Here is an 18,766-nt window from a genome sequence, read left to right as displayed (position 1 = left end):
GATGAAGAGGTCAAGGGAAGGTAGGAGGCCTGGGGGTGGTGTCCAGGAGGAGGACTTGTGTTGGAAGCGGGTGAAGGAGTCAGTGGAGGGAGGGTTAAGTTCCCGGTTGAAGAAGTAGGCGTGGAGGCGAAAGTGGCGGAAAAACTGTTCTATATCCAACCGTGACTGGTATTCGTTGATGTGTGGTTGTAAGGGGACAAACGTGAGCCCCTTACTAAGGACTGACCGTTCGTCCTCAGTTAGTGGAATCTCTGATCTCCTGGTTAATATTTATCCTGCAATCAGCAATGTATCAGATCACAGATTGTCACTTTGCTGTGTGTGGGAACTAGCAGCACCAATCTAGCTGTTGCATTTCCCAGATTGCAACAGCGAAAACAAAGGAACGTCACTTGCTGTAACTTGTGCTGAATGTTTGCTGATTGCAAGATAAAATAAACGCATCAATTTCCTCTGATAACTACAAAATTAACCTTACTCATTGACGCACTGCATTCCCTCTCTCCTGGGATTGGAAACTTTCACCTGCTTCCACTGGCCCTGTTTTAAAAATAAGCATCTTCCTAATTCAATCCACGACCAAAAATACTGAAAAATTGAAAGATATGGTCTTTGCAATAGAATCTCACTGCAAAGAAGGAGGCCATTTGGCCCATTGTACCCGACTCTTTGAAAGAGCAAATCAAATACCCCACTCTCCTTTTTCTAACCAATGCCCTGTGTTACTTTCTTATGCAATGTTTAATCAACGCTCCTTTGAAAGTCACTATTGATTCTACTTCTGCTGCCCTTTTCAGGCACCGTGTTCCAGATCACAATAATTTGCTACATCAAAAACTCAATCATATGAACAACTGTAGGCTATTCTGCCCCTCCAGCCAGCCCTGCCATTCAGTAAGATCATGGCTGATTGGATGTTAACCTCACTCTACATTCCTGCCTATTCCCAATAATTTTTCATCCCATTGGCCACATGTTTATCTCTGCCTTAAAGAAGAATTTGGATTCTGCATCCACTGCTTTTTCAGGAAGGGAATTCTAAAATTTCACAATATTTTATGAGAATTTTTTTATCTTCATCTCTGTCTTAAATGACTACCCCTTATTTTTAAACTCTCACCCCTACTTCTAGTTTCTCCCACAAGATTAAACATCCTTGCCACATCCACCAGGTCTAGTCCCCTCGGGATCTTCCATGTTTCAATTAAGTCGCCTCTGGCTTTTCTAAACTTCTGAGGATACAGGCCCAGCCTGTCTGGTCTTTGCTCAGAAGGCAATCTGTTCATTCTAGGTAGTAGTCCAGTAAATCTTCTCTGATCTGCTTCCAACACGTTAACATTCTTCTGTAATTACAGTATCTGGTACTGTACATAGCGCTCCAGATGCAGTCTCACCAATGTCCTGTATAACTGAAGCACAACCTCCCTATTCTTGCAATCAATTTCTTTCACAAAACTGTAATATTCTATGAGATTTCCTGATTACTTGCAGTATCTGCACATTCATCTTCTGTGAGCAATGCAGTAGGTTACCCAGACCCCTCTGTATCTCAGAGCTCTGCAATCTGTCACCATTCAAATAATATGCTTTTTTCTCTTATTTTTGCCAAAATAGACAATTTCACACTTCCCCAATTTATACACCATTCGCCAGATCTTTGCCCACACAATTATCTTTCTGTATTCCTTCGTAGGGTACAAATGTCCTCTTCATAACTCACTTTTCTACTCACCTTTGTGTCATCAAAAAGTTTAGTTCCCATACCTTGAGTGCTTTCACCCAAATTATTTCCATAAATTATAAAGAATTGAGGCCCCAGCACTGACCCCTGTGGCACATCAATTGTGACATCCTGCTAGCCTGAAAAAGGTTGATTTATCTGCCTCCTGATTGTTAGTCAATCCTGTATCTATCATGATACATTAACCCTCAGCAATGTGAGCTTTCATTTTCCACAATAACCTTTGGATGTGAGTTTGCTTGCTGAGCTGGGAGGGTTGTTTTCAGACGTTTCGTCACCATTCTAGGTAACATCATCAGTGAGCCTCCAGTGAAGTGCCGGCGTTATGTCCCGCTTTCTATTTATGTGTTTAGGTTTCCTTGGGTTGGTGATGTCATTTCCTGTTCTTTTTCTCAGAGGGTGGTAGATGGGCTCCAAATCAATGTGTTTGTTGATGGAGTTCCGGTTGGAATGCCATACTTCTAGGAATTCTCGTGCGTGTCTCTGTTTGGCTTGTCCTAGGACGGATGTGTTGTCCCAATTAAAGTGGTGTCCTTCCTCATCTGTATGTAAGGATACGAGTGATAGTGGGTCATGTCTTTTTGTGGCTAGTTGATGTTCATGTATCCTGGTGGCTAGCTTTCTGCCTGTTTGTCCAATGTAGTGTTTGTCACAGTTCTTGCAAGGTATTTTGTAAATGACATTCATTTTGCTTGTTGTCTGTATAGGGTCTTTTAAGTTCATTAGCTGCGGTTTTAGTGTGCTGGTGTATTTACAAAATACCTTGCAAGAACTGTGACAAACACTACATTGGACAAACTGGCAGAAAACTAGCCACCAGGATACATGAACATCAACTAGCCACAAAAAGACATGACCCACTATCACTCGTATCCTTACATACAGATAAGGAAGGACACCACTTTGATTGGGACAACACATCCATCCTAGGACAAGCCAAACAGAGACATGCACGAGAATTCCTAGAAGCATGGCATTCCAACCAGAACTCCATCAACAAACACACTGATTTGGAGCCAATCTACCATCCCCTGAGAAAAAGAACAGGAAATGACATCACCAACGCAGGAAATGACATCACCAACCCAAGGAAACCTAAACACATAAATAGAAAGCAGGACATAACACCAGCGCTTCACCAGAGGCTCACTGATGATGTTACCTAGAATGGTGACAAAACATCTGAAAACGAATCTTCCAGCTCAGCGAGCAAACTTATATCCAGAACCTCAACCTGAGCTACAAATCTTCTCAAAACTCGTAATAACCTTTGTCGTGGCACCTTATCAAATGTCTTCTGAAAAACTAGATACAGATGTTGGAATTTGTATTCAATAAATGTCTGGAATTAAGAGTCTAATGATGACGATGAATCTATTGTCAATTGTCCACTGATTCCCCTTTAACCACAGCACAAGTTATTTCTTCAAGTTACACCAACAAACTAGTTAAGCATGTTTTCCCTTTGTAAGACACCCTATTGGCTTTGCCTGATTGCTTTGAATTTATCCAAGTGCCATGTTATGACATCGTTAACAAGAGCTTCTGCTATTTCCACTATGACAGATGTTAACTAGCCTATGGTTTCATGCTTTATATTAACTTTGAGAGGACTTGAATATAAAAGCAGCATGTGTTACTGAGGCTTTATAGGACTCTGGTCAGGCAATATTTGGAATATTGTGAGCAGTTTTGGGCCCCATATCTCAGGAAGGATGTGCTGGTCTGGAGCAGGTTTGCAATAATGGTCCCAGGGATGGAAAGCTTAACATATGAAGAACATTTGAGGACTCTGGAAGTATACTCATTGGAGTTGAGAAGGATGAGGGGGGATCTAATTGAAACTTCCAGAATACTGAATGGCCTGGACAGAGTGGATGTAGGGAAAATGCTTCCATTGGGAGGAGAGTCTGGGACCCGAGGGCACAGCCTTAGAGTAAAGGGAAGACCTTTTAGAATGGAGATAAGGAGCAACTTCTTCAGCCAGAGAGTGGTGAATCCATGGAATTCACTGGTCATTGAGTACATTTAAGACTGAGATAGATAGGTTCTTGATTATCAAGGGGATCGAGGGTTATAGGGAGAAAGCAGAAGAATGGGATTGAGGAACTTATCAGCCATGATTGAATGGCAGAGCATACTGGATGGGCAGAATGGCCTAATTTCTGCCCCTATACCTTATGGTCTTATGGTCTTTACACCTCCCTCTGTTTTGAGTAACTCCTCATCTACAAACATAAATGTTGGGAATAAAAATAGCAATACTCTACCATTCAATAAGGTCATGGCTGATTTGACTGTGAATCTCAGCCTCACATTCTTGGGTGCAGACCCATTGTAATTGGTAACAGAAGCACTGGAGACACAGAGAAATCTTTTTTTTCGCATGTTCAGGGCCTGGAAGTGATTTGGAGACTGGTTCAAATGAGGCATTCAGAAAAGAATTAGACAGCTAATTGAAAAGGACAAATTTGCAGCATTGTGGAGAAAAGGCAGGAGAATCCAATCAAGTGATTGTTCATTCAGAGAGCCTGTATGGATGTGACGGACTGAATGGCTTCTGCCTGACCTAACAACGCCATCATCTGGTGTTGCTATCAATAACCTTTGTTTAACTTGTTAATCAAGAATCTATATACCTCTACCTTAGTAATATTCCACAAAATGCTTTGAACACTTTCTGAGGAAGAGAATTCTGAAGACCAGAAATCTATAAGACACAGGAGCCAAAGTAGGCCATTCAGCCCATTGACTCTCTCTATCATTCAATGAGAGCATGGCTGATCTGATAATCTTCAACTCTACTCTCTTGCTTTGTCCCCATAACGCTTGATTACCTCATTGATTAAAAATCTGTCTATCTCAGCATTGAACATACCTAATGATCCATCTTTTGCGGCAAAGGATTCCACCCTCTGAGAGAAGAAATTCCTCCTCATCTGTGTTTTAAATGGCTGACCTCTTATTCTGAGATGATGCCTTCTGGTCTTAGACTCTCCCACAAGGAGAAATAACCTTTCCACATCTACCCTGTCCCTTCCACATGGTAGACTAATTAGCAAAGTTAGATCGCATGGGATTCAGGGTGAACTTTCAAATTGGATTCAAAATTGGCTGAACATCAGGAGACAGAGGGTGATGGTGGAGGGTTGATTTTCAGCCTGGAGGCCTGTAACCTTCAGTGTTCCATAGGGTTTGCATCAGTCCTTTCTTGTTTGTCATTTTTATAAATGATTTAGAAGATATGGTGAGTACATTTGCAGAACGCAGCAAAACTGGAGGTGTAGTGGACAGTGAAGAAGGTTATCTAAGATAACAATAGAGATCTTGATCAATTGGGCCAATGGGGTAAGGAATTTAAATTGGATAAATGCAAGGTGTTGCATTCTGGTGAAACAAGTGAGGGTAGGACCTGTAAAATTATGGTATTATCTATTAATCCAGAGACCTAGACAATGTTCTGGGGACCTGGGCTTGAATCCCACCGCGGCAGATGTTGGAATTTGTATTCAATAAATGTCTGGAATTAAGAGTCTAATGATGACGATGAATCTATTGTCAATTGTCAGAAAAACCCACCTGGTTCACTAATGCCCTTTAGTGGAGGAAACTGAAACAGCTCTAAACCACCACACCTTCCCCCAAAACATAATAAGGATAGTGAACCCCTTGTCCTCACTTTCCACCCCAACAGCCACCGCATCCAACATATCATCCTCAAATGCTTCTACCATCTCCCATTAGACCCCACAACCCCATGTCCTGGAACATCTTCCATTGCCCGCCCCGCTCTGCCTTCTGCAAGGACCATTCCCTTCACCACTCCTTAATTTACACCATACTCCCCACTAATCACTCCAACCACCACCAACAACACCACCCCCATCCTGCTTAAAACCATAAAAGATGAAATACCTGCCCACACACCAGCTCCCTCACCTCCACCCAGGGCCCTAAACAGTATTTTGAGGTGAGACAGAGCTTCACCTGCATCCCCTCTGACCTAGGCTACTGCATCTGGTGCTCTCATGTGGTCTTCTCTACTTCAGCGTGGCCAAATGTAGGTGAGGTGTTTGTTTCACTGATTATCTTTGCTTTGCACATAACGGCCAGCCTAACCTCCTAGTCATTGCCCAGTTCAACTCCCACTCTCCCCTGACATATCAGTCCTCAGCATCCTCCCGTGCCAGAGTGATTTGGAATGCAAGTTTGAGGAAGAACGCCTTATCTTCCACCTGGGCACCTAACAGCCCAGAGGACTCAACACTGAGTCCTCTAATATCATTTAACCTTCCCACCCATCTCGCGGCTCCTTTTCCAGCCCTGCCTTCTCCCTCCCATTCCACCTACTGACCCTCCCTTCCAGCTACCAACCAGATTCATCCCTCCCATCGACCAACCAGGTCATACCTACTACTGGTGTCCACCTATCACCACCATTCCACTATGCCCTTCCGCACCCTTCCTTTGTCTGCTGCACCGCCTATCCTGAAGAAGGGTAATGCCCGAAATGTTGACTTCTCCTTTCCTCTAGATGCTTGCCTGGCCTGCTGAGTTCCACCAGCCTCCTGTTTGTCTACCTTGGATTCCAGCATCTGCAGCTTTTTTGTCTCCTACCATCCTTACCTGGTATGACCTACATGTGACTCCAGACCCACAGCAATGTGGTTGACTCTTAACTGCCCTCTGGGCAATTAGTGATGGGCAATAAATGTTGCCTGGCCAGTGATGCCCTCATCCTGTGAATGAATAAAACAAAAGAATAATCTAGAATATTGTTAGTACTCTTGAACAAAGAGACCCGGGGGCTCAGATACATAATTCTTTAAAGTTTGTATCGTATGTAGGCAGGGTGGTTAAGAAGGCATTTAGCACACTTGCCATCGCTGCTCAGTCCTTTGAGTATAGGAGGTGGGACATCATGTTGAGGTTGAACAGGGCATTGGTGACGCCTCCTCTGGAGCACTGTGTCCAGTTCTGGTCATGCTGTTATAGAAAGGACATCGTTAAACAGGATTGGGTTCAGAAAAGATTTACCAGGATAGAACATAGAACATAGAACATAGAACATAGAACAGTACAGCACAGAACAGGCCCTTCAGCCCACGATGTTGTGCTGACCATTGACCCTCATGTATGCACCCTCAAATTTCTGTGACCATATGCATGTCCAGCAGTCTCTTAAATGTCCCCAATGACCTTGTTTCCACAACTGCTGCTGGCAACGCATTCCATGCTCTCACAACTCTCTGTGTAAAGAACCCGCCTCTGACATCCCCTCTATACTTTCCTCCAACCAGCTTAAAACTATGACCCCTCGTGTTAGCCATTTCTGCCCTGGGAAATAGGCTCTGGCTATCAACTCTATCTATGCCTCTCATTATCTTGTATACCTCAGTTAGGTCCCCTCTCCTCCTCCTTTTCTCCAATGAAAAAAGCCTGAGCTCAGTCAACCTCTCTTCATAAGATAAGCCCTCCAGTCCAGGCAGCATCCTGGTAAACCTCCTCTGAACCCTCTCCAAAGCATCCACATCTTTCCTATAACAGGGCGACCAGAACTGGACGCAGTATTCCAAGTGCGGTCTAACCAAAGTTTTATAGAGCTGCAACAAGATCTCACCACTCTTAAACTCAATCCCCCTGTTAATGAAAGCCAAAACACTACATGCTTTCTTAACAACCCTGTCCACTTGGGTGGCCATTTTAAGGGATCTATGTATCTGCACACCAAGATCCCTCTGTTCCTCCACACTGCCAAGAATCCTATCCTTAATTCTGCACTCAGCTTTCAAATCCGACCTTCCAAAATACATCACCTCGCATTTATCCAGGTTGAACTCCATCTGCCACCTCTCAGCCCATCTCTGCATCCTGTCAATGTCCCACTGCAGCCTACAACAGCCCTCTATACTGTCAACGACACCTCCAACCTTCGTGTCGTCTGCAAACTTGCTGACCCATTCTTCAATCCCCTCATCCAAGTCATTAATAAAAATTACAAACAGTAGAGGCCCAAGGACAGAGCCCTGTGGAACACCACTCACCACTGACTCCCAGGCAGAATATTTTCCTTCTACTACCACCCGTTCTCTTCTGTTGGCCAGCCAATTCTGTATCCAGACAGCTAAGTTCCCCTGTATCCCATTCTTCCTGACCTTCTGAATGAGCCTACCATGGGGAACCTTATCAAATGCCTTGCTGAAGCCCATATACACCATATCCACAGCTCGACTCTCATCAACTTTTCTAGTCACATCCTCAAAGAACTCGATAAGGTTTGCGAGGCATGACCTGCCCCTCACAAAGCCGTGTTGACTGCATTTAATCAAGCCATGCTCTTCCAGATGGTCATAAATCCTATCCCTCAGAATCCTTTCTAACACCTTGTAGACGACAGACGTGAGACTTACTGGTCTGTAACTGCCGGGGATTTCCCTATTTCCTTTCTTGAAGAGAGGAATTACATTTGCCTCTCTCCAGTCCTCAGGTACGACTCCAGTGGAGAGTGAGGATGCAAAGATCTTCGCAAGTGGCGAAGCAATTGCACTTCTCGTTTCCCAAAGCAGCTGAGGACAAATCTGGTCCGGACCTGGCGACTTGTCAATCTTAATGTTTGACAAAATTTTCAGCACAGCAGCTTCCTCTATCCCTATCCATTCCAGCATGCACACCTGCTCTTCAAAGGCTTCATTCACTACAAAGTTCATTTCTTTCGTAAAGACAGAAGCAAAAAACTCATTTAGGGCTTCCCCTACCTCCTCAGACTCCACACCCAAGTTCCCTATGCTATCCCTGATTGGCCCTACTCTTTCTTTGACCATTCTCTTATTCCTCACATAAGTGTAAAATGCCTTTGCATTCTCCCTAATCCGTTCTACCAAGCCTTTCTCGTGCCCCCTCCTGGCTCTCCTCAGACCATTTTTGAGCTCCTTCCTCGCCTGCCTGTAATCTTCCAGAGCTGAGCTTGACCCTAGCTTCCTCCACCTTATGTAAGCTACCTTCTTCCTTTTGACGAGAAGCTCCACCGCTCTCGTCATCCAAGGTTCCTTTAACTTACCCCTTCTTGCCTGTCTCAGAGGGACATATTTATTCATCACTCGCAACAACTGTTCCTTAAACAGTCTCCACATGTCTATAGTGCCTTTACCATGGAACAATTGCTCCCAGTCCACGCTTCCTAACTCATGTCTAATCGTCCATGCTTCCTAACTCATGGATGGAGGAATGGAGGCTTTGAGTAATATGGAGAGCTGGATAGGCTGGGACCTTTTTCACTGGAGTGTTAGAATGGTGACCTTACAGACGTTTATAAAATTGTGAGGGGCATAGATAAAGTGAATGGCAGCGTCTTTTCCCTAGGGTGGGGACTTCAAGACTAAGGGCATATTTTTAAGGAGAAAGGGGAATGACATAAAAATGATATGGGGGCAATTTTTTACCAGCTCGTGGTTGTGTATGGAATGAGCTTCCAGAGGAATTGATGGATGTGGGTACTGTTACAACATTTAAAAGATATTTAGGTAAGTACATAAGTAGGAAATGTTTGGAGTTCTGAGGAAGGGTCACTGGACCTGAAACGTTAACTCTGATTTTTTCTTCACAGGCACTGCCAGATCTGCTGAACTTTTCCAGCAACTTCTGCTTTCATTCCTGAAATGTTTGGAGGGATATGGGTCAGGAGCAGGGCTGGTTGGACTGTTTCCATGCAGTATGGCTCTATGACTTTATAACTCTTGTCATAAGAAAATCCCTCTACAATCAGAATCAATCTAGTCAAATTTCTCAACTGTCAACATATCTTTCCTTGGATAAGAGCACCGAACTGTTCACCCCATTCCAAGCATGGTCTGACTAATGCCTTGTACAGCTTTAGCAAAACCCCCCCCTATTTTCATATTCCATTCCACCTGAAATAAAGGCTAAATCCCATTTGCCTTCCATTTAACCATTGAACATGGATGCGAGTATTTTGTTATTTATGACAAAGATTCCCAAATCCTTCTTTTTAAGTCTTTCCCCAGAGATTCATGGCCTGCTAAGAGGAATAAGCTACCCTCATTTCAAACTTAAATGGGAGACTCCACATTTTAAAGCCATTGGCACCAATTCTGGTTTCCCTTACAAGAGGAATCATCTCCTCAGTCTCCACCTTGTCAATCCCCCTCAGGGTCGCTCTCTCTTTATTTTGCTTGTTGATTGCCTTACATCTTGGACACTCGGCGCATGGCCTATGATCAGTGCAAATGGCACTTCATTGTTCATTTAGTCAAAACCCCCTGGTTATTTGCACAGATCATTGAAAGTGACAGAGCAGGTGGAGTTAATAAACTACACAGTGTTCTCAGTTTTATTAGTGGCGACATAGAGTACAAGTGCTAGGAGGTGATGCTGAACTTTTGCAAAGCTTGTGTTAGACCTCAGCTGGAGTATTGTGTACAGTTGAGGTCACCACATTATAAGAACATAAGAACTAGGAGCAGGAGAAGGCCATTAAGCCCTTGAGCCTGCTTCACTATTTAAAGTGATCACAGATGATCCCATCTCAGCCTCAGCTCCACTTCCCCGCCTGCTCTCCAAAACTCTTCAACCCATTACTGGTTTAAAATAATCTCTCCATTTCCTCCTTACATTTACTCAATGTCCCAACATCCACCACACTCTGGGGGAGTGAATTCCACAGATTCATCACCTGTTGAGAGAAATAATTCCTCCACATCTCTGTTTTAAATTTCATCCCTTATCCATATTGTAGGAAAACTGAACCTATTGGAGAGCGTGAAGAAGTGATTTACAAGAATATTTCCAGGAATGAGAAACATCATGGATGGTGCAATAACTCAGCGATTAGCACCGCTGCCTTACAGCATCAGGGGCCTGAGTTTGGTTCCACCCTTGGATGGCCATCTATGTGGAGTTGGCATATTCTCCCTGTGTCTGCATGGGTTTCCTCCAGGTGCTCTGGTTTCCTCTCATAGTCCAGGTTAGATGGTTTGGCCATGCTAAATTCCCCATAGTGTCCAGGGTTGTGCAATCTTGGTGGGCTAGCCATGGGAAATACAGGGTTACAGGGATAAGGCAGGGGTATGGGTTAGGGTGAGATGCCCTTTGGAGAGTCAGTGTGGACTCAACGGGCTGAATGGTCTGCTTCCACACTATAGGGATTCTATGATTCAGTGCTGAACATAGATCAAAGATGTCAGATCTGTTCCCCTTAGAGAAAAAAAGGCAAAGAGGACAGTTGTTAGAGATGTTCAACTTCATAAGCAGGCTGGAGAGAGAAAGTAGGAAATGCCTGTAAAAGAACAAAAACTGAGGGCATAGATTTAAAAGATGTACAAATAAAGCAAGAAAGAAAACTTTCTCACACAATGAGTAGTTACGGTCTGGAATGCACTGCCTAGACATTTGGTGGAGTTGGGTTCAGTTGAGGCATTCAAGGGGGACATCGATTGGTTATTTGGATAGAAGTGGTTCGACAGATATGGGGGAAATGGCAGCTTGACACTAAGGTATAGAACAGGCATGATGGGCCAAACAGCTCCCTTGCGTGCCTTAACTATTGTGTGTTTGCAAACCCTGTGTAAAATCTCCCCCTTAGCCAACACTGCTCCAGGAAGCGCAGATCCAGTCACTCCTCAAACTGGCGAATCTCCCCATGAAGCTGGCAGCGAAGAGATCTGTTCAGCACCCTGGACAGATACATATTGAAACAGAGAGAAAAAAAGTGCGCTGTATCCTCTTGAGTATTACCATGGTAACAATAAATAGCCCGCCTCACATAATGACCGAAGGCCTCGGCGTGTCAAACCTTAATCAATCCTGCACTGAATACAGTGACAGCCCCAGATCCAGGCTCATTTTTGTCTGTGGTCCCTCTCACTCTGTACCATGCCGGATACCAAGTTCCAGGGAGTGAGCCAGGACCATCCCAACTCTCATTTCGAAGCATAAAAGTTGGCAAGGTGAGAATCGAAAGCGATCAGGAGTTAAAATTATTATCCCCAGGGCCACTTTGAAATCCAGTGACTACCGACCCAGGAGCCTGGGCATGGCGGGTGAGATGGGCTAGTATTACAGGTTATTTTGGTCAGGTATTAAACCCTTAGTGATGTTTCTTTCGATTCAGTCAGATGGTTAATATTTCAGATTTTTAATTGCATCTTGGGCGTTTGTCAAATGCAGTTGACTTATGAACTATCTGATCAACTTTAAATAAGCAAACAGGCTAAGATTTTTGGTAAGGCCGTGTTTTTAATGCTTTGATTTACTGTCCCCGTTGAAAGTCGTCGTGCGGCCCCAGGGTAAATGCCCATTGGCTGATTATAGAGATGGAATGTTGTACCGGGTTTGGGAACATTACAGGAGCTAAACCCACTGTTTATTCTCATTGCGCTTCTATAAAAAAGCTCGATTTGCTTTTGATCATTTAAATTTTTATTGACCATCTCCAACTCACAGTTACTGGCTCGTGGAGAGTTTTGCATCGGACCTGGTGCATGCAGAGAGTGGAGAATTCGGGAGCGCTTACCCTGGGAGAAGGCTGAGTGGTGTGTAAGGGTCGGGGCTGAGGAAAGACTGCTTTCATTGGTGGGAGGATCGAGAAGGGAAAGCCTCAGATTTCAAACAATTAGTAACAGAAGCAAAACTCGTAGCAGGAGAAATCTTTTAATGCAATGAGATGTTCAGGTCTGGAATGTACTGTCTGAGAGTGTGGTGGGAGGCAGATTCACTTCAAAAGGAACAGGCTGAAGAGGAGTAATGTACAGGGTGAGAGGGAGGAGGCAGGCGAATAGCACTAAGTGAGATGATAATTCAGAGAGTTGGCACAGTAGGACAAATTGCTACCTTCTGCACTGCGCCAAATCTGACTTTCTATGATATCTCTGTCATGGGTCTTCAGAAAGTTGGCAATAGGTCGCTTGCTCATTAAAAGAGCTAGAAAAACATGATAGGCTGAATGGCCTCCTTGCCATTCATTGGGAACGTGAGGTGCCTATAAAGGGGTATGGATAGGTTGAGAGAGGGAAAGAAAGATTTGACAAATGGAGTCTAGTGGCAAATGGGCAATTGTTCTTTTTGGCAGAGAGTGTAAGAGAGAAGCATGTTATCTAAATGGTAAGAGGTTGCAGATCTCTGAACAGAGGGATCTGGGTGTTCTAGTGGATGAATCAGAGGTGAATGTGCAGGTACAGCAGGTAATCAGGAATGTTGTGGTTTATTTTGAGGGGGATTGAATGCAAGAGTAGGGATATTATGCTTCAGTTTTACAGGGCTTTGGTGAGACTGCATCTGGAATCTGTACTAGTCACCGCACTTACAGAAGGATATTAAAGCATTGGAAACAGTTCAGGGAAAGCTAACTCGAATAATACAAAAAGAAAAATTGCTGGACAAACTCAACCAGTGTGACAGCATCAATGGAGGGAAGGCAGTGTTAACAGTTCAAATTTAGTAACCCTTCTTCAGCATTTCTGTTTTTGTTTCAGATTTCCAGGATCTGCAGTTCTTTGTTGTATTGGATTAAACCTAGAGTTAGCAGAATGCCTTCTGTGGAAAGATTAGACAGGGTGGTGTTTGGAACAGTCAGAGACAACTTAATTAAAACATAAAAGATCCTGAGGGAATTTGACCGGATGAAAATGGAAAAGACGCTTCCTCTTATGGGAAAATCTAGAACGAGAGGGCCATAGTTTAAAAATAAGGATCACCCGTATAGGAGAGAGAAGCAGAAAATGAAATTCACTGAAAAGTGTTGTGAATATTTGGAATTTCCTTTTTCAAAAGGCAGTGGATGCAAAATATTTAAATATTTTTAAACCAGAGATAGATTGATAAACTCTTGATGACCAAGGGGATGAAAGATTATTGGGGATCTAAAAGAATGTAGAGTTGAGGTTAAAATCAGATCAGCTGTGAACTTATTGAATGACAGGGCTAGCTTGAAGGGCCAAATGGCCTAATTCTGTTTTTGATGCAGTAAATTATTGTCATCTGGAACACAGTGCCTGAGTAGGGCAGTGGAAACAGAATCGATAGGAACTTCCAAAACAGCATTGACTGCATATTGGAAAAGGATGCAGAACAGGGCATTAGTGAAAAAGGAGTGTCGGGTAATTGATTTGCTCTTTCAAAGAGCCAGAACAGGTACAATGGGCCAAATGGCCTCCTTCTTTGCAGTAAGACTCTATTGTGAAGACCATACTTTTACTTTTCAGTATTTTTGGCCGTGGATTGAATTAGGAAGATGCTTAATTTTAAAACAGGGCCAGTGGAAGCAGGTGCAAGTTTCCAATCCCAGGAGAGAGGGGATGCAGTGTATCAATGAGTAAGGTTAATTTTGTAGTTATCAGAGGAAATTGATGCGTTTATTTAGCACTTCTCGTAATCAGCAAATGTTCAGCATAATCTACAGCAAGTGACGTTCTTTTGTTTTCGCTGTTGCAATCTGGGAAATGCAGCTAGATTGGTGCTGCTAGTTCCCACACACAGCAAAATGACAATCTGTGATCTGATACATTGCTGATTGCAGGATAGATATTGACCAGGAGACCAGAGATAACCACTTTGTCTCCAGTCACATTCATAAACCCCTAACCAAACAAACCAAAGAACTGTGGGTGCTGGCAATCAAAAACTAAAACAGATTGCTAGAAGAAATCAGCATGATGCTGCCAGATCTGCTGAGTTTTTCCAGCAATTTCTCTTTCTCTGGGATATTTCATGTCCAACTGAGCAGGAAGATATGAATTTGGTTTAATATTACTTCAGATAGTGCCATTCTCCCTCAATGCTGCACTAAAGTCTCAACCTCAACTTTCGAGATCAAGGTGTGCATGCTGGAATGGATAGAGATAGAGGAAGCTGATGTGCTGAAAATTTTGTCAAACATTAAGATTGACAAGTCGCCAGGCCCAAACCAGATTTGTCCTCGGCTGCTTTGGGAAGCGAGAAATGCAATTGCTTCGCCACTTGCGAAGATCTTTGCATCATCGCTCTCCACTGGAGTCGTACCTGAGGACTGGAGAGAGGCAAATGTAATTCCTCTCTTCAAGAAAGGAAATAGGAAAATCCCCGGCAATTACAGACCAGTAAGTCTCACGTCTGTCGTCTACAAGGTGTTAGAAAGGATTCTGAGGGATAGGATTTATGACCATCTGGAAGAGCATGGCTTGATCAAATACAGTCAACACGGCTTTGTGAGGGGCAGGCCATGCCTCGCAAACCTTATTGAGTATTTTGAGGATATGACTAGAAAAGTTGATGAGGGTCGAGCTGTGGATGTGGTGTATATGGACTTCAGTAAGGCATTTGATAAGGTTCCCCATGGTAGGCTCATTCAGAAGGTCAGGAGGAATGGGATACAGGGGAACTTAGCTGCTTGGATACAGAATTGGCTGGCCAACAGAAGACAGCGAGTGGTAGTAGAAGGAAAATATTCTGCCTGGAAGTCAGTGGTGAGTGGTGTTCCACAGGGCTCTGTCCTTGGGCCTCTACTGTTTGTAATTTTTATTAATGACTTGGATGAGGGGATTGAAGGATGGATCAGCAAGTTTGCAGATGACACAAAGGTCGGAGGTGTCGTTGACAGTATAGAGGGCTGTTGTAGGCTGCAGCGGGACATTGACAGGATGCAGAGATGGGCTGAGAGGTGGCAGATGGAGTTCAACCTGGATAAATGCGAGGTGATGCAATTTGGAAGATCGAATTTGAAAGCTGAGTACAAGATTAAGGATAGGATTCTTGGCAGTGTGGAGGAACAGAGGGATCTTGGTGTGCAGATACATAGATCCCTTAAAATGGCCACCCAAGTGGACAGGGTTGTTAAGAAAGCATGTAGTGTTTTGGCTTTCATTAACAGGGGGATTGAGTTTAAGAGTGGTGAGATCTTGTTGCAGCTCTATAAAACTTTGGTTAGACTGCACTTGGAATACTGCGTCCAGTTCTGGGCGCCCTATTATAGGAAAGATGTGGATGCTTTGGAGAGGGTTCAGAGGAGGTTTACGAGGATGCTGCCTGGACTGGAGGGCTTATCTTATGAAGAGAGGTTGACTGAGCTCGGTCTCTTTTCATTGGAGAAAAGGAGGAGGAGAGGGGACCTAATTGAGGTATACAAGATAATGAGAGGCATAGATAGAGTTGATAGCCAGAGCCTATTTCCGAGGGCAGAAATGGCTAACACGAGGGGTCATAGTTTTAAGCCGGTTGGAGGAAGTATAGAGGGGATATCAGAGGCAGGTTCTTTACACAGAGAGTTGTGAGAACATGGAATGCGTTGCCAGCAGCAGTTGTGGAAGCAAGGTCATTGGGGTCATTTAAGAGACTGCTGGACATGCATATGGTCACAGAAATTTGAGGGTGCATACATGAGGATCAATGGTCGGCACAACATTGTGGGCTGAAGGGCCTGTTCTGTGCTGTACTGCTCTATGTTCTATGTTCTATGTTCTAAGTTCTGAAGTGGCACCCGACCCTAAAAGTTATGCTTATCTTGACCTCACAAAAATAAATTGAAAACTTACCTTGTGGTTGTTGGATTAACAGTGGGTCAGAAACTGGGAAAGGTATGTATGGTACATGTTGCCAAATCATACATTCATAGAGGTCCACAGTGCAGAAAAAGGCCCTTTAGTCCAACAAAACTGCACCAATCAAAAAACAGTCACAGAGGTGATGAAAGATTATCAGGGGATACACAGGAATGTAGAGGTGAAGTTAAAATCAGTTCAGCCATGCTCCTATTGAACAGCTGAGCAGGCTGAAACGACAGAGTGGCCTACATTTTTTCCTTGTTCATGTGGTTGCATTTGCTTAAGGGGAGGTGACGGTGTAGTTGTATCTCATTGGGCCAAAAAGCATGAGCCCTGGCTAACACTCCCTGGCTAATAAAACCCATTGTGGCAGAAGGAGGAACTTGAACTCAATTTGAATAAAATCAGCCACCTGCTCCTGTTCCCAAAATCAGGAGCAGGCCATTCAGCCCTTCGAGCCTGTTCTGCCATTCAAAGATATCATGGCTGATCTGTGGCCTCCATATTCCTGCCTTTGGCCCATATTCCTTAATATCTTGGCTTAACAAAAAAAATCTATCTTAGATTTAAAATTAACAACTGATCCAGCATCCACACTGTGGAAGAGAGTTCTAAACCCCTACCACCCACAAGTGCTTCCTAACATCTCTCCTGAACAGTCTAGCCTTAATTCTCAAGCTAAGCCCTTTAGTGCCAGAATACATAAACAGTGGAAATAATTTATCTTTATCTCCCCTTTACATGCATTAAATATGTTATGTCTTAGTCCTGATAATTCTAAGATGAAAACCTGTGAGATTATGGCCCACATCAGCAGTATGTAGGCCAAGTTCAATCCCAGTTATGAACCAACCCTTTGTTTGATCTCAATTCCAGATCCCTCTGGATGAAGGTGAGGAGCCAAGATTTGGCTGAACATGAATCACAGTGCCTTGCGACACATTGAGTTCATCCTGCAAGGTGTCCCTAATGGCGATGGGCATGACCTTGTGATATTCATCTCCTTTCTCTTGGTGTATATCATCATCATTACAGCCAACCTGACCATCATTTTCCTGGTTAAGACTGAGCCCAATCTCCAAGGTCCCATGTATTACCTACTCTGCATTCTCAGCGGCATTGACATCATGCTCAGTAGTGTGACCATCCCCAAGATTTTGGCCATGTATTCACTTCAATCCAAGGTTATATCCCTGGAGGCATGTGTCACCCAGATGTTTTTTGTCTACTGTATAGCGTTAAGTGAATCAACACTTCTGGTGGCTATGGCCTACGACCGATATGTGGCCATTTGCCAGCCCTTTAACTATCACAAGCTGAAGCTCCGTTATGTTCTGTCCGCGGTGGCCCTGATTATTTTCCTCCGAGCCATGTGCTTTGTTGCAGTGGCAGCCTTACTGACCCAAGCCACCTTCTGTGGCTCCAACTTTATCCAGAATTGTTACTGCAATTATGGCTCTCTCTCCAAACTGGCCTGTCAAGGCGTGACAGCAAGTGATGCCATCACCTACCCTCTGTCCTTCCTCATCACCCTGCCGGACAGCTCCCTCATCATCTTCTCCTACATCAAAATTTTCAAAGTGGCCTTCCACACTGGCCAGGGAGAGGCCCGCAGCAAAGCGCTCAACACCTGTACCAGTCACTGCTGCATCCTGATGCTGTTCTACACCAGCGCTCTCTTCGAATTCACCATGTATCTGGTCCCCAGCATCTTCACTTCTGAACTGCACTTTGTGGTGGCTCTCACCTTCGCCATCTTCCAGCCCATCTTCAACCCCATCATCTACGGTGTGAGGACAAAGGAAATCCGGAATAGCTTCCTCAAGCTGCTGGGAAGGAGGAGAGTTACGGACAGATCATGAATGAGCTCAACACATTGAGGGGACACAATGGCCTAGTGGTATTATTGCTCACCTACTAATCTAGAGTCTGAAGTAATGCTCTGTGGACCGGGTTTCAAATCTGGAATTTGAATTCAACAATAAATAACTTGAAATTAAGAATATAACTATGTTGATTGTCAGGGAAAAAAAACATTTAGGTCACTAATACCTTCTAGTGAAGGAAATCTGGTCCGACCTACATTTGACTCCAGACCCATAGAAATGTGAATGATATTTCTCCTTCCCTCAGGACAATTAGTGATGGGCAATAAATGCTCGCAACGTGATGCCCACATGCTATGAATGAGTTTTTTAAAATGCTCTAAAATCGTCCATCTGCATTGACCTTATTCACGAGTGACCTTCAGATTAAGCAATGTTGGAGAGATGAAGGGGCCAACCTGTCTGATTTTCTTCAGTCCCCATTTTGAAGTCTTGCTCTGGGAACTTAAGATTTAGGAACAATTGCAGGTCCTTTGGCCCATCAAGCCTGTTGCACCATTCAATGAGATAATGGCTGATCTGCTTGGGCCTCATTCCCACTTTTCTGATTGTCCCCTACCCAAAATAACCTTCAAATCAAATATGTATCAATGTCAACCTTGAATTAATTG

At 43.9% G+C, this 18,766-nt stretch overlaps 1 protein-coding gene across 1 annotated transcript; it reads left to right on the top strand.

Annotated features, from left to right (window-relative positions):
* Nucleotides 1-17,186: 17,186 nt before the first annotated feature.
* LOC125453588 (olfactory receptor 52E2-like) lies at nucleotides 17,187-18,131 on the top strand. Its single transcript, XM_048533354.1, has one exon. The coding sequence runs from the start codon at nucleotides 17,187-17,189 to the stop codon at nucleotides 18,129-18,131; it is 945 nt and encodes a 314-aa protein (XP_048389311.1).
* Nucleotides 18,132-18,766: the final 635 nt, after the last annotated feature.

The sequence above is a fragment of the Stegostoma tigrinum genome, chromosome 6, assembly GCF_030684315.1.
Source record: "Stegostoma tigrinum isolate sSteTig4 chromosome 6, sSteTig4.hap1, whole genome shotgun sequence".
In the NCBI taxonomy this organism is placed as follows: domain Eukaryota; kingdom Metazoa; phylum Chordata; class Chondrichthyes; order Orectolobiformes; family Stegostomatidae; genus Stegostoma; species Stegostoma tigrinum.
The sequence above is the reverse complement of the archived record's forward strand: the minus strand, read 5'-3'. Positions and strand labels throughout refer to the sequence as shown.